Below are 16,984 nucleotides of genomic sequence, written 5' to 3'. Positions count from 1 at the left end.
GAGCCCCCAGTATTCCAAATTGTCCCTTCCTCCATTTGCACCAAGAATCTGATTGCTAGACTCTTTAATTGCAGTAGTTTTTTCACACACCAACTTTTTTTTTTTGTTTTGCATAGCTTTTTTAGGAAATTTGACTTTTTAACGTGGATCATGTTTAACGAAGTTATTTTTTTAGTTTTTTTAAAAGGAAAATTAAACTATTAAATACTATTACTTTTTATAAATTGGTTGGATTTTTGAGAATTGAATTGTTTTATAAAATTAAACCTTTATAATCACAAAGAACACTTTCAATTTTTTTTATGAACCTTTTTTTTTTTTTTGACGGGATAACTTTGTATATATAAAAAATAAATAAGCTGGGGTTTTCAATTTTTTTTAGGACATGGCCTTCCTCCAACATGGCTCCGCCGCTATATTTAAAGTGAAGGAAACTCTAAATGAAAGACCCATCAAAAGAATAACTTCTAATAAAATCTTCACGGTAATAGATAAACTAAATACATATACTAAAAATATAAAAGTAACGCTTTATATATATATATATTAATCCAAAGCAAAAACATATATTGCCCAAAATGGCATTAATAACCTTGAATTGCACACTTTGTTGGTTGGAGGAGGCATGCCAAATATTAGAAGTACATATAGATTAATCTTTTTACTGCTCAAAATTAAATTAAAAAAAAATTGTTTTTGGCCTAATTGTATTCTTTGATGTTATTAGTGTTATATATAACAACATTATAAAAATAAAAAATAAAAAAAATCAAAGAATACCAAATCTAATCAAATTGTGACTTTTGGACATCAAACCAAAATCCTAATCCTTATAAAATAAAAGCAAGTAGCTTTTTTTACTTGATTGCCAAGAAATCTTTGGCTCACCAACATATAAATAATTGCTCCCTGCTTGATGAAACAGAAAGAGTACTGATCTCCTTTTTTTGTTCCAAATTGCAAATTGAACTCGGTTTTAATGTCCTTCATTAATAAAATCCTCTTCCCACTGCGGAAAAAGAAGAAAACAGATGAAGGAAAACGAAAGCAATCGACTCCATCTTTTTGCGGCTCCTCCGGGACTTGTTATGAAGCCAAATTGATAGCTGAAACTCAAAATTTTTTGCAAACCAAGCCAGATTGTTCGTTGAACGTGAGTCGTCTAAAAAGAAAGTTGCATGATATCAATTCCCCGGAAAATAATCCAATGAAGAATCAGAAAGGGAAAGAAATAGTTGTGGAACTCGAAGAATTATCCTTCCCTAGAGCCACTAGTTATCCACAGCCTGGTGAATCTTCTAATACAACCTGGTTTTGCAAAATTTGCATGGAACCAAAACCAGCTTCGATGATGTTTAAAGTGACCCGATGTAATCATTCCTTCTGCTTTGCTTGCACTCGACGGCATATTGCGACGAACCTGAAGGACGAAAATAAGATAGAGGTATGTTGTCCTGAGTCTAATTGTCAAAGCTTGATTACACCGAAAAAGTGTAAATCAATCCTGCCATGGGAAGTGATTTATAGATGGGAAAACACCTTGTATTACTCTCAAACACCGCCAATTCTGACATTTGATTGCCCTTTGGAGGATTGCTCAGCTAAGATAGTAGATGATGGAAAAGATATTGGTGTGGTTCAATATGAGTGCCCTGCATGTCATAGGAAAATTTGTGCTGAGTGTAGAGATTTCGTGCATGAAGGTATGGATTGTGATGCATTTAAGGTATTGGTCGAACGTGTGATGGAGGATGCAGAAGAGGAAAAACTTGACTGTGCATTGTTGAAGCTTGCTGAGAAGGAAAATTGGAAGAGGTGTCCTAATTGCAATGACTTTGCTGGAAAGACAGAAGGATCTAACAAACTAGAATGCTGGTGAGTTGCTTTAACTTCTTTCCTATTTCTTCATCAATTATATATGCTCAATGCTATTAATCCTTTTAGTTCTAAATGCTGGAATTTAGTACTGAAGTCTAGGAAATTATATGATCATAATTCAAGAATGAAAGTATACAAGACTTTAATCATCATTTTAGAAACATATAATTAAAGGGTTAAAGAGTGGATTTTTTCTTACTTACCAACCAATCTGCTGCCCTCAAGAAAACTGGATTTCAAACCTTCACGTTAGAGATGGAATCAAAGGTTTAATAGAGAAAAACTAGGCATAGGCTCATGGCATGTTTTTGTGGTAGAAGAATTCACTCTATTCATATATACTTTATAGTAGACTTGACAATTTATATTTCTAGTGTTATATTTATTTTGTATCAAATACGTATAAAATATAAAAATTGTTTTATCACAATTTGTTTGAACATTTCAAACACAAATTTTTTTGTCAAATCCATATACAAATTTTGTTAAAATTTTAAATGATTTTATTTTTATTTTTTTAAATATGATATTATCGTATCGTATTTAAAATTGTTAGATGTTCATATTTGGTAAACAAAAATTCTCATACACAGGGGAAGTGAGAGATTATATCTAGTATTTTTTTTTCTAATGTATTGGATCCAAGGGAAAATAAAGAAAACAACCTCTATGTTCATGGACTCTTCACTTTATCCTAATTACAAACATATTCTTTGGGCACTTGAATATTTAGACTTATACAACGTTTAAACCCCCCAAATTAATGTAAAAATTTATAAAAAACATGACGTATCTGTGTTCGACACTCTATCCCCAATCCATATAACATAGAACAGCCTCATTGACCTTATCTATTGATGAAGTCTAGCTTGATCTCTCTAGTCTATAAACACATGGCCAAACATGAAAATTGATCAAGATCCCACCCTGCCATGTTGATTGGCAAGTTTGGGAAAGGAAATGGGAATTTCGAGTTGAAGCTTCTAAGTTCTAATTATAGAACAGAAGCTTCTGGTTGGCCAATTAACCCTGAATTACTTTTCTGTCATTTATGTAATTAGTAAATTATTTTTTTAACCTCATTTTGATTTATACACATTCTTCGCAATTGAAACTTTTTTGTTATCGTTGGTGTGTAGGTGTAAGTACAAGTATTGCTATGATTGCGGATCAGAGTGGAGCGAAGAACACTCGTGTTTTAACTCTTGAAGGCTTGTTGGGAATGGTATACAACAACGACAGTAGGAATTACATTAATTCATAACACAAATTCTATATAATTCTTAATATAGTTTATTTTTCATACTCAACATTTGCATATGTGAATTTAAATTTTGGGAGCAGTTGAAATTTCCTTCTCAAATACATATTATTAAGTTTGATTCTCATGCAAGGTTTAATTAATCGTGAAATCGTTGAATTTTAAATTTAATTTTTCACTCGTTGAATTTTGAAAGTACATTAATCATTTGAATCAATCTAATCTAATTGTTTGCTAGTTTTTTAGTTGTTATTCTAATGCAATTATCCAAAATCTATAAGAAGACATATTTTCCATCTTAACATTTTAAAATTTTGACAACTTTTGATCAATTTTGACAATGTCATGCTGTCTTAACCCGTGCTACCACAATCCTTATATTTACTATTTTTAATCCAACCCAACACAATGTTCAATATTGGATTTTGTCAAGCCGGACCAACTAGCTTACTTTTGCCATCCTCTTACTTCAGAAAATTAAAGTAGATTCTTAGTGTAATTCACCCAAAATTGAGAAATTAATTTTCATTTTTCTCATTTTATTTTGCTTAAATAGGTTAATCGACTTAATTGTCGTTGTTAAGCTACTTTTTTTGAATAAATAAATGATTTTATTCATATTGCAATATTAGAAATGTGTTAAAGCAGTTGAGTTGATAAACTCCGAGACTTCCTCTACCCAAAAAAGATCTTCCGGTAATCTTGCTAGCACATGTGCTATTTCAATTCTTTCTCATAAAGTATGCTGTTTTAGGCAATCATCAAATTGTCCTATCCACTTCCTGCCATCCAGTAGAATTGATCCTATGCATGAAAGAATCTACTCATCCTTCCTCAGGCTCTTGATGATGTTTAGTGCATTCCCTTCCACAATTGTCTTCTTGCATGCCAATTGAAATGCCACCTCCAAGACTTTAACTGTTGCCAAAGCTTCTATTACTCCAACATCAGACACTAGTTTTACATTCGTTGCTGCCAGTCCTATCACTTGTCCCATGTGGTCCCTTAACAGTACTTCGATACCCCTTTTTAAGTTGACAGTCCATTGCACCATCTAAGTTGACTTTGAAATGGGTGCTAGGTGGAGCCATCCATTTAACATGTCCCCGGAGTACTTGATTATAGAGTACTGCCCTTGCATTATGGTACTCTTCCAGGTAAGTTTTAGCCTTGATGAGAATGCTTAAACTGTTCATCTTCTGGTTCTGTTTAACCTCCTTGTTTCATGCATCCCATAGGGATCAAAGATACATTATAAACCGATCAAAGTTTGTTTTGTTAAGGAGATTTATTGCAGTTTCCAGCCATTCTAGTGTATAATTGGCGGGTGAAATTGCCATCTGCTACAGGAAATCACATCCTTTTAAAACTTTTTCGAGAAATGACACAATTTCTCAACGCATGCAACACTGTTTCATCCTCTCCCCCACACCTTGGATAACAAGAGTTCATTGAGTTTATTCTGGCTGAGAGGTTCCCAGCCGCTGGTAGTATTTGGTGAGCACATCTCCGCATGAACATCCTGACTTTCATAGGTACAGCCGCTTCCCAGATCATCCTCCATATCAACCTTTGATTCTCTGCATTCTGAGGTGGTACAAGCTACACATGATATTTTCTCTTAACTGAATATATGCCTTTCTTGTTGTAGTGTCAAACTATGCTATCTTGCATACCACTCTTACTTAAAGGAATCATGCATATTGTTTCTGCTTCTTGAGGTTTGAATTCCATGTGAATGATATCCTCCTTCCATAGACTTGTCTCCTTGTCAATCAACATAACCACTCTAGCATCTATAACAATCATAGTTACAAAGTGAGATCGGTTTGAATTGGATTAAATTTGATTTGATTTTTTGAATAATGTATAATATTATAAATTTATAAAATTTAATTCGAATATGAATCAATTTTTTTTTTAAATCGATTTGATTTAAATGAAATTCTATATGTACAATTTAGCTTAGTTCATTGATTTTTAAATTTAAATTTTTTATTTTTATATATTATTTTAATATAATTTTTAACATATTTATATATAAAATAATTATTTTTATTTTATAAAAATTTAAAATATATAAAAATTAATAAAATTATATAATTCAATTTATTTTTTTAATTTTTTATATTTTGATTTGAAATTTAATTTAAATTTAATATATATATTTAATATATTATTTTAATTTAAATTAAATAAAAAAATCGATTAAATCAAATCGAATACTACGGCTTTACGTAAGACACCAACTCTCAATCTGATTCCACGTAATAGCAGATCTTTAGCCTCCTAAATATTTCTTTTCATAAGAAAGGGATTGTTTTCAATTTCAGCTTTCAAAAACATTTTGATGGGAAAAATAGCATTGGCTACTTTTGATATAGCAAAAGCCACTCAAACACAATTAACATGAATGAGCAATTAGTCATAAACCCAATTTAATATGATAATTTAATTTTAAAACATTGATGATAATCTAAATAATTTGAATCTTAAAATAATTGAAATTAAAAGTAACTTAATTTGAAGTGATTTTAGTTTGAACTATTTCAAAATCTAAATATGTAATAATTCTAATATATATGTAATGAAAAACATTTGAATTTTAAATGAATTGAAATAATCTAAACTCCAAATAATTTGAATCATCCTAATTGTAACACTTTTTTAAGTTGTTAAAAACTTAATTATTTTTTCAATATAAGTTTAAATGATTTTTATATTATAATATCTTACCTGTAAGAAGGTCCTTGTAAAAATATCTTGACAATTTCAGTCTCACTCTTATCAGAAACAGAGAGAACATAAAAATGGTAGTCTCTACAACGACTCTCTCCATCGGCGGCAATATGTTCTCCAGTCAGCGTTGGCAGTGGGAGTCTCACGAATCGAAGCTTTTTCAAAAACCCAGAAAGCATTTTCGATGGTTATACCTTAATGACCTCCATTTGCTACGCTACAGAAACAAATCCTTGAATTTCAACCCAAGGGGAGGCTTCCTGCCTTCACTTCATGCTTATGGCAAAGAAGCTGAAGATAGCTTTCTCTCTGTATGATTCATTTCTCTTTCTGGTTACTTTTGACAAAACAAGTGTAAAAAGGATAGGAATTAAGCATGGTTCAAGTTAATGTTTTGTTCTTAAATCTTAAAGTTTCTGTCTTGAAAATTTAAGTTTCAATTTTGAATTGTTCATGTAAATTTTGAGCATATGAGAGGATTCTTACTGTGTTCTGGCAATTTCTCATAGAATATTAAAGCTGAAGATTTGTTTTTAATAGTAATAGTCGTACATTAATTGATTTGCTGTTAATGATTTGTATCTTATGGACATGTTTATGTATCCCAGGGTGATAGCTATTCTGTATAGCCATACATCCCTTGACCATGTTCTTTTTGTTCCTCGAATGATTGTCTAAATAAAGTGATACCCTTTGCAGAATGTAAACGAAGACACTGATGAGATGTTTGATGATTTGATGACAAAGTATGGGAAAGTAGTATTCAAGAAGAATGACCGAAAGTCTCCAAGCGCTGAGCTCGATGATGATGCCGAAAGCTTATCATGTAAGTTCATTTCTCAATTAACAAAAATCAGGTTACTTAAGAGCAGTAGAAATCTGTGTGATGTCAACAACTTCCATTACTACTTTCGGCTTTACCTGGTAATTGGATAGATATCTCCACTTGCCTTATTCCTCAAAGATCATAAATTTCATCCTTCACGTTCACGACCCATTGTGAATTATTATTGCCCTTATACTTGCAAATTGTAGTCATAAAATGGGGATCACTCTGGCTCCACTGTGCTTGCCTATCTTTGTAACTAAATAAAGATGGTTCTCTCCAAATTCCCCCTATCTTGGCGCTTCTGCCCTTTATAGTTGCCTTCTACTCTTTTTTTTCCCATTGTTATAAGTTGATAGGGTGATTTGGCTGCTCCCAACTATAACATGACATGTCACTTGTGATAACAGGGCCATTGTAATACCTTCAAGTTTGACATTGACTTGCCAAGCACTGGCTTTATCTAATGTCAGGTCTGCCTTGAATATTAAAGCCCTTAGGTTCCCCTGCTGCATTGGCTGCCAGCTATTTTGCAGTGGATAACTCCAAAGCAAAGGATGATTTTCTCCTTTTAGTTTCACTTGTAGCGTGCTTGTCAATAATTGGGAATGTAAGAAGGAAATTATGTGATCCTGTGAAGGTTTTCATAAAGATGTTACTTAACACAATTCATTGTTCTAGCCCTGTTGGTGTCCCAAATAGCTAAAATTTGCATGTACTTTGACATGATACTCTTGTGCATCAATATTAATGCTATTATTCCAACTGCCTTAGCCTTACATCTCATTAAATTGCTGCTATGGTGAGCTCAAGATTGCACTTAGTTGTTTGGAGTTACTGCTGACTTGTTTCTCTCACCTACAAAATAAAGGCCGAAGAACAAAGGACCCTCTTGAAGTTTTGCTTCCCCCACTCTACCTAATTAATTATCTTCTTTTGAAGAATTCAGATATGACATGCTGGTTTGAGAAAAAAGACACCTACTTATAAAGATGCTGCACTTGCAATTTTACTTATGAAGAATCTTCACATACTTCTGTTTAGGTCCTATTTTCAAGGTATCAACATGTTCTTAGCTGTAAATGGTGATTCAGATTTTTTTTGTTTAGGTATTAGATTTCCTGGTAATCAAGGTATTAACGTGTGTGGCATCTTTGTAAACTACTTTAGAAAAGCAAAATAAAACCATACACCCTCTGAAACTTAAACTTAAGTAGCTCCGGTTTAAGCTTGCACCATCTCATAGGTTCCTGCTTTATCTGTAGTTGCTGTGGCAATGGCCAAGGTGGCAAGTGAGGTGAAGGCTGCTGATATAAGGGTCCTTTTTGTGAAGCCTCTTGTGTATTGGACTCAGTTTTTCATCATTGCAACAGCATTTTCTCACCCTCAGATTGATGCTATTGGGTATGGACTTTAACTTTGACATGTTTTATTTCCTTTGGTGAAATAGTTTAAAGCATGACTTGCAGCAGTTCTTGAACTGATTGCTTTTCTTCCAAGTTTCAATGTAGATCCAAAATAAGAGATTTGGCTGAGAAGAAGTATGGAAAAATTGCATCTGGAGATACAAAACCAAACTCATGGACACTTTTAGACTTTGGTAAGTAATCTAATGTGACAAATCATTGACACGTTTGTTGTATAGTAATTGGCATATGACTATGAACATAAGGCAAATATTGACTTCAGGGATGAAATTTTGTGCCTACCCAATCTAATGCAACTAGCATTGATTTTGTGCTTTTTTACCATCTTTATTCTTTTTCTTGTTTCTAGTTTCTTCCACATCAATCTGCCAAATATGAAACAGTCAACAAGAAACAAAGGATAGTTTGTTTTAGTCAGCCCTGAAAAGCATTTTGGAAATTGATTTAACAGCAAATAACAGTAGCATGAAATAGTTTGTAAATAATAGAAAGTCTATTTATAAAAGTGGAAAAATCTATTTTGTGATCATTATGTTAATGAGTGTGAAATGATTCACCATCATTGCCCTTTAACATCCACCATGATTGAGTCCCTTGCTCAAGTAAGCTAGTTTCATAATTGTTAATTTTTTAGCAATGTTTCTGCCTGTCATAATTCCAGGTGATGTGGTTATCCACATATTTCTTCCTCAACAAAGAGCCTTTTACAATTTGGATGAGTTTTATGGTAACGCGACACTCATTGAGCTGCCTTCTGAAAACCGACCACCATTTCGCAGTTGAAAGTGACTCTGAAGGAATCAAAAGCACTGGCTGACAGATCTCCCGTAGTGGATGTGTTCAACTCTGCCAGATTCAGTTAGCACTCCTTGCTCATCACCTCACTCCTTGCAGGGAGGCTTGATTATGAATTACAGGGAGTGCTGTTCCATTGCTGGTATGTACCATTCATTAATCACATGGAGCAGTTGGCATCAGCATTATTATATGTTTGATTGCTTATATTCTTGTGGATAGTTTCCTTAATCACTTCCTTACTAGGGCTTGTACGTGTAACAGCAGCAAGCCGTGAGGCTCGATGAGTTCTAATGCATACACATTCTCATGGCTTTGTTTGCGTCTATGGTGCTCAAACGTAGGTTTGACTTATTACAGAGGTTAAAGTTGACTTATAATCGGAATGATTAGGCTGCAAATCTAACAATCTAACAATTCTGGATTGCTCCAAGGCACTTCCAACTTAAGTTTCCACTGACCACTATCAAGCAAGCTTTTCTGATCATAAAAACTTTGGCAGCCACCTTTTAGGGGGGGCACACAGTAAATCTGAAATTCAATCTCAGTATCTACACCCATCATTCCCAAACTGCGATCTATTTTGTATTAGAAAAAATGTTTTTAAAACTTCGCTCCCCTTAGGAAGAACTGGCGCTTTTCTTCAATGTGGGTTCTTATATATATTTAGGTTTATATTTCATTCAAGCGATTTAAAATAAATATTTTTTATATGCCGACCAACCAAGTCGAGTTTCATGCATTGAATTTGTGGTCTTTGCAGAGCTTCATGTAATTGTGATTGGAGCAAATGAAAAGACCACTGGAATTTTGTGCTTATATAACCAAAGGAATTTTGTTATAAGAAATCCACAGTACCAGAGACGAATTTATAAGGGCTGCTTCTTCACCCTCCAGCATTTACTCGGCCACGAGTTGGTTGAGATTTCTTTCATTTCTTTTTTTAATCACCCTATATAACATCCAAAAATGCAGCCCTTTCTAACAATGTCAAGCCAAAAGAAATAAAACAATGTCTTCATCCGGTTCCAAATGAGCTTGAATTCGAAATGCACAAACAAGAATAAAATAAAAATAAAATACCAACTTGTGCTTGAGCCTTGATTATCAGCCAAATTCCAAATCCAGCTCATTGTACAATGCTTTAATATTTCATACACACCGACTTTTGCTAAGAGCCAATTAAGTAGATCACAACTGAAAACAGTGTTTTTTTAGCAAACTCAATACAACTCTGCCATTACATCATTCACAACTAATACAATCAAACTTAGGGAATGAGCAGGGGAACTAAAATCCAGCAAAATAACCTATGGCTTACGAGGAGGCGAACTACTGCTGCCGCTGTTGCTGCTAATCCTTCCTCTCAATGGCCTGCCCATGAAAACGCATTCCTCAACATTATTTATTGGAAACCACATACGGCAACACTGATGAATTCAAAGTTGCCAACAAGAGGCCATGTTGGCCATAGGCAGAGAATTTTCAGGAACAAGTCCATCTGTTTTACTGACTAGGTAGTTGTTAATGTGATTTTCCAAAGACTGCACATCATTAACTAATAATTTTGGAAAATAACCTAGGCAGTAGAGAGAGAGAGAGAGAGAGAGAGATGTGCTCATGCAAGCGTAGCCTAGTCTCCATGAATATGCAGCATCAATAAAAAACGAACTAATAACAAATAAATGAAGAAAAACGAAACCATCTTGCAATTGAATAAAAATTTTCATTTGAAGTGCAAATTATTTAGTAAAAAATGAAAAAACACATATAAACAAATTACCTTCTAGGACTGCGACTCCTTGAAATCCTCCTTGCCACCTGTCATAATTGAAAAAAAAAAAAGGCCAGATATTAAATAACTAGTAAATAAGGTACTCCCTCAAAACCAAAAATAATAAGCACAAACCTTCCGCGGACTGGGTGATCTGGAATACGATGATGACCTCCCCCGTCTTGCTGCTGGTCCTCTGCCTCTGTTTTAAAGATAAAATACAGAAATAAGATCCTGGGATGTGGAAAAACAACATTACAAATAACAATAAAATTATTTTTTTACTAACAGGTATACTTTCTTTTTAATCTACTAAATTCTAACTTTCTAATTAAAGAAAAGAAAAAGATGGATCCCAAAAGAGGGAAAAATACTACTACAACCATCACTTCTGACCCCTTATACTACCTAAGTCCAATCCAACACCAATTGATAGGGGCATGCAGAGACATGAAAGGAACCAGCATAAGCTCAAATTCACTCTTTCAATGAAATCAATCAAATTACTGGTAATTTCAGCCCATATAAATAAATTTAATTATATTCTCTATTTATTGTCACTTTTCTTGAAAATATTTGGCATGTTGCAGGAAGAGTAGAGAGAGATAATGAAAAAGAAGACATTGTTTAAAGCAAATCATCAGATGAGAGAGTTATGGTACTAATTTATTACCTCCGAGGTGAGATTGACCTTGAACGAGAACGAGCAGGTCTACGAAATGGAGAACGGCTCCGTCTACGACTGAAGGGAGACCTTCTTGGAGGACTACGGGCTCGTCTAGGAGGTGAACTGTAATAAAACATAATAGCATAAGACCCATATTACATGGAATTATAGTTAAAACTAAATCGTCCTCATCCTCACTTCATATCAACAAAAGTTTAACACCAAAGTGTCACTTATAATAGCCAACAACATGAATAAGACATACTATGACTACTTAATTAACAATTCCGAGTTTGTCCTTGATACATTATAGTACTCCTGATTCCTCAGATTCAGTAAGATCTTATGCATTTTTCTTTCGTTCACAGGTTGTGTCAGTTCACTTATACCTTAGCACAATAAAATTTAAGCCTTATGAAAATAGGTAAAATGTATTATTACCGGCGCCTTGGAAGAGGAGAACGCCTTCGGATTGGACTACCACGCAGCCTACGAGGAGAGGTCCTGTATAGATTAAATGGATCAAATTCTTTCAAAACTGGTTCATTTAAACAAGCTATTAGCCTATTACAAATATCAAACCTTGCTGGAGATCTAAGTCGCCTTGGAGGAGATGAAGGAGAACGACCTCTAGGTGGAGAGGCAGGCCGGCGCCTTGGAGGTGTTTCACCACGACGACGAACCGGAGAATCATGTCGCCGGCGTGGAGACTCTGGTGGTCGTCTAGGAGATCCACCTCTTCGACCCACAGGGGATCTCCTTCGTGGTGAGGGCAGGATTTTCCGTTGAGGAGAAGCTGATACCCATGAGTTAACAAGTTGAATAACATGTAAGTGACTAAATATAAAGATAAAAGCACAAATTAAACAGATATTTTACTACATTAAACATACATTCCCTTGGTCGTTTTGGCTCATCCCTCTCAATATCAGCATTGGCATTATCAGATTTTGGAAAATCTCTTTTAGTAGCAGAAGCAACTGGCTTTGGCGGTGAAGAAACTTTTGGTCGTGGAGGAAGTGTAAACTTCGCTCTTACAACATTGCCATCAATCTGGGCCTGCATTAAAGCAACAAATAATATCATTCTCAATGCTAACACTAAATGCTGCTAATAGTTTTACTTGGGCATCTTAGCAAAACTTACGCCATCCATGTACAGTAGAGCTTTTTCAGCATCTGCTCTTGTCTTGAATTCAACATAGCCATATCCTCTTGGAAGATTAAGCTGTTAATGTGAAAACATGTAATAATAATAATAATAATAATGATAGCATTCAAACCAGGATATGACTGATATGAACTTACAGCACGGTCCATTGCCAGATCGACGTTTACAACTTCACCAAAATTACCTACAAAGTGGGAAAATGAAGACAAGTATGATGAGCATTGAACTGTTTAAGTGTAATGTTTTAAAAACATAAGAAAACAAATAGTCATCCAAACAAAATGATATGCATTTCAGAAGTACCAAACTATTATCTAAATTGTATACAATTCTTAATCTTATTCAACATATAAATATAGCAGGTATGGAGATCAAATGAATCCTCCAAGACACATAAGATCGTCTGAAAAGTCAAAGTCTAAACTCCATCTCCTTTCTGTGGCCACCTTTGCTTAATCTACAATTACGTTACCATATAATCTAATAGTCTTGAACTAATGCAAAGACACTTATTAATAGTATCAAACCAAAAATGAAATGGCCTAAATGCACTCTTCCTTAGAAGCACCAATTCTGAAAAAGAAGCTAATTTTGTCATCTGATGGTCTCATTGCTCAACAAAACCAACATGAGACCTAATGCAGTGGTCTGTTCAGTAACACTTTGGTAACTATCCCAGTGGACCTTGTAAACTAATCATGCTCTCCTAATATGTGGGGGAATATAATAGTTTTCCAAAAGCAATTTATGAGATCAGAAGACAGGATAAAGTTTCTGGAACACAAGGACAACCTCAAATGATATAACAAAACTCCTACAGAAAAAATATAGTCCAGAAAACATGATTTGCAGAAACAAACATAAAGCACATACAATAATTCTCAAAACTTCTTCTAGATAAAATAACGAATAAATCTTATGTAATTTTATAATATAACTGTGAAGATATCATGCCTAACAGTAATTACGTTACCATATTCTTGGGGGATATAAAAACTATATATTACAGTAAGTATAAGATCAAGATCTACAAGCAAGTTAAGACAAAACTTACAATGTCCTCATACATTGACCGGGCTCTTTCAATAATTAAAAGGCCATTGATGGTACTCAGAATCATGCATAAAGAATTTAACATGCCAATCTTTCAATAAAAGTGTTATATACCTTAGGTTCTAGAGTGTCTCAGCTCTCAAGATGTATTAACTATTCTCAGTCATGTATTTATACTATTCAAGGGTTAAAAGGTAAAGCACGTACTAAATATTTCTCTTAGATGGCCTTCATTGACATTCCTGCTCAGTGAGTCAACATAAAGAACTAGGGACTCACGGATGGGAGAAGTCTTCCTGAAATCAATGCCAAGAACAACATAAGTACTTGAGCATAAACTCCAATCCTTTTTCAATTACTGTATTTCTTTTTTATAATCTGGAAACATGATCATACTGTTAAACTCCTCCCATATTATCACGTTAAGCATAATGTAAGTTTGCATATATTGCATATGATACATCCCCGTCCTCGAAACTAGTCAAAGTTTCTCTGGCAAATTTGCTATGATTGAAGAAAACTGGAAGAAATGAAAATTTCCTCATCCTCACAACTAGAAAAGAGAAGAATAAAAAAAATACTTTATTTCCTAAGAAACTAACTACAATTTAAATAACATTTATCCTGTGAGAAGAATAACTAAAATGAAAACTGCTGGTTAAAAGAATTATTGATTCTCTCCACTACTAGAAACCCATATCCACTAAATTAAAAAAAATTAATAACAAGTTTCTTTTAAGACAATTCCGTCATTTTCTAAATCATGTATTAAAAACCTTTAAAGAATCCATTTCCTCGTTGGTAATAACATATAGAAAAAGTAAAGCTTCTGCAGAAATTTAAACTGACAATACTGCTAAATCTGAACTGAGCATTGCTTTACCTTGGAGCTGGAGATGCTTTTTTAGATTGTGGTGGAGGGGAACGACCTCGCCTAGATGCATCAGCCAGACTGTGTCAGGGAAAGAAAAGAAAACTCAGATAAAAATATTAACTTTTAAAAGGATAATAACCACATGCAGCAAAAAGAAAAGGCAGTAGGGACAGTTACGAGATCTTCAACTTGAGACACCAATATCAATAAAGAGGTCAGCATTCCCAAATCCAGAATACATTAGAACCCCAAAATCTAAGTTTTAATTCATCAAATTGACTGCACCACAACCTCACAACTCATAATTTTGATCCAACTCTTACATATATTAGATTATAACTCAATCAGCCGCCAAGAAAACGTCAAAATTTACACTTCCTACTCTTCCAAGTAACCATAACTCATTCAAGTAAATTATTGCATGAGTTGGATGAACTTAAATTCCATAAACCAAGTTTCCAAGTACTTATTATTAGGTAGTTCAGTCATTTTCAGCTATAACGTGTAATAACTTCAACACTATCAACACAGGAAGGAAAATTGGTATCCCCATATAAGGCTCTGTTTAATTGTCACCTTACTACTTTTTTTACCCCTATTTGATCATGCTTCCTAAGAAATTGCACAAATCAAAAGAAAACATAGAAACCGAAATTATAATAGATTAAAAATTCACAAATAACTTAAATGTTAAACAATTCTAACATAATTCTTCTATATAAAATAAAAATCATTGCCTTTTATTCTCCAAAATCATAATTTTCTATCATATTTAAACTAGCAAAAGTAAGAACAAACAGTAACTAATCAAACTATAATTAGATTTGTTTCGTTTCTTTTTGCTATTAATGAAATGTAATTTTTTTTTCATAAAAATTTTCAAATCTTGAAATTTTTTTAACTCCTTATGAACAATTTCTAAAGTATAATAAATCTGATGGAATTAGTATAATAAATCCGATGAAATTTTTTTAACTACTTATGAACAATTTCTAAAGTATAATAAATCTGAAGAGCCAAAAAAAATGACCTTCGACGCTGAGGAGGGCTGCGACTTCGAGAACTCGCGCTACGAGAAGGAGAGGAAGAGGAGATAGATCTGGACCGAGAGCGAGAGCTGGAAGGGGAAGCAGATCTGGAGCGGGACAAAGACTGAGAGCGGGAGCTGGACTTGGAGTCTGAGCCAGAGTAAGAGCGGGAACGAGATTTGGACCGTGACCGAGAACGGGAAGAGGAACCGGAGCCAGAGATAGAAGGTGAGCGACGAACTCTCGTCGGCTTCGCCATTGGGGGAATACGGAGAAAGGAACAGCCGAAATTTCGAAACCCTAGATAAACCCTACGGGGCGTGGGTGAGACCGTGAGAGAACGCGATATATCCGTACCAAAAAAATTATCGAATTGGTTTTTTTTTTTTTTTCTAATTATTTTGTCCTTATTAAAAAAATGATTTTCCTCCGATTTTATTGTAACCCAACATTCACTTGTGAGTTGTGCCTTTATTTATTTATTTTTAAATAATATTTGATAGATGAAATTACTTAAAAATTACGATGATTTAGGTACAATAATTAAATTATCGTATTTGATAATTATTTAATAATTTTATATGATAATAATTTTGAATTATTGAAAGTGATTAGTTATTATATTAGAAGTGATTTAATTCTCATTTAAATGAATAAAAAATTTTTATTATCAAAATAAAGTGATAAATACAATTAATAATTATTAATATTATTTATTTAATATGTAAATTAAAATTTTATTTTTTAAAATTAATTGTTAGTATTTTATTTTATAAATTTTTTTTATTTTTACACTTGTATTTATTATAATAAGTTCAAAAATAATTTATGTAATTTTTTTAATTTTTAATATATATAATACAATTTTTTTATTTTAATTGATTAATTTTTTAATTCAAATATTTTTTACATAATTTATACTATAAAACCAATTTATCTATCCATACATATTTTTTTTAATTTACATCATAATAAATATTATTAAATTATTAAATTAAAAATATATTTATTGATAGTTAACTAAATTTTATAGGATAAATTATGTGAAAAATATTTGAATTAGAGAATAAAATTAATATATTAAAATCAAAAAATTTTATTATATATAAATCTAAAAGAATTAAAGACATTACATAAAATATTTTAAAACTTGTTATAATAAATATTAGTTTGAAAATATAAAAATTATAACATAAAATAGTTAGCACTAATTTTAAAAAGAAATAAATTTTTAATTCACATATTAAATATGTAATATTGATTATTGTTAATTTTATATATCACTTCACTTCAATTATGAAAATTTTCTACCATTTCAATTAGAATTAAATCATTTTTCAAAGTAACGATCTAATCTAAGATCATCGTTATATAAGATCATTAAGTGGTTACCAAATAGGGTGACCTGATCACCATACATAAATTATCATGATTTTCTAGGTAATCATATTATACCAAATATTATTTTAATTTGGTGATTAAATTACTATAA

At 32.8% G+C, this 16,984-nt stretch overlaps 3 protein-coding genes across 4 annotated transcripts; 2 read left to right on the top strand and 1 right to left on the bottom strand.

The window, feature by feature from the left end:
* The first annotated feature begins 906 nt into the window (after positions 1–906).
* Positions 907–3,249, top strand: LOC111276352 (E3 ubiquitin-protein ligase RSL1-like). Its single transcript, XM_022862093.2, has 2 exons — positions 907–1,875; positions 3,018–3,249. The coding sequence occupies exons 1-2, from the start codon at positions 980–982 to the stop codon at positions 3,085–3,087; spliced, it is 966 nt and encodes a 321-aa protein (XP_022717828.1). The 5' UTR covers positions 907–979; the 3' UTR covers positions 3,088–3,249.
* Positions 3,250–5,887: 2,638 nt separating this feature from the next.
* On the top strand, positions 5,888–9,254 carry LOC111276033 (Lojap-related protein). Its single transcript, XM_022861743.2, has 5 exons — positions 5,888–6,189; positions 6,578–6,704; positions 7,970–8,108; positions 8,216–8,304; positions 8,793–9,254. The coding sequence occupies exons 1-5, from the start codon at positions 5,950–5,952 to the stop codon at positions 8,912–8,914; spliced, it is 717 nt and encodes a 238-aa protein (XP_022717478.1). The 5' UTR covers positions 5,888–5,949; the 3' UTR covers positions 8,915–9,254.
* Positions 9,255–9,995: 741 nt separating this feature from the next.
* Positions 9,996–15,814, bottom strand: SR45 (arginine/serine-rich 45). Of its 2 annotated transcripts, none has more exons than XM_022861740.2 (12): positions 15,495–15,814; positions 14,474–14,542; positions 13,798–13,886; positions 12,675–12,721; positions 12,514–12,594; positions 12,261–12,426; positions 11,950–12,163; positions 11,809–11,871; positions 11,374–11,490; positions 10,836–10,902; positions 10,710–10,747; positions 9,996–10,300 (listed from the first exon to the last, which is right to left on the bottom strand). In XM_022861740.2, the coding sequence occupies exons 1-12, from the start codon at positions 15,749–15,751 to the stop codon at positions 10,237–10,239; spliced, it is 1,272 nt and encodes a 423-aa protein (XP_022717475.2). In that variant the 5' UTR covers positions 15,752–15,814; the 3' UTR covers positions 9,996–10,236. The 2 variants fall into 2 exon arrangements, with proteins under 2 accessions (XP_022717475.2, XP_089610341.1); XM_089754215.1 differs by having other exon boundaries at positions 11,809–11,856.
* Positions 15,815–16,984: the final 1,170 nt, after the last annotated feature.

The sequence above is a fragment of the Durio zibethinus genome, chromosome 25 (genome assembly GCF_047325235.1).
Source record: "Durio zibethinus cultivar Kanyao isolate XHJ-2024 chromosome 25, ASM4732523v1, whole genome shotgun sequence".
Taxonomy (NCBI): Eukaryota; Viridiplantae; Streptophyta; class Magnoliopsida; order Malvales; family Malvaceae; genus Durio; species Durio zibethinus.
Note: the sequence above shows the minus strand (reverse complement) of the source record. Positions and strands in the feature narration are given on the sequence as shown.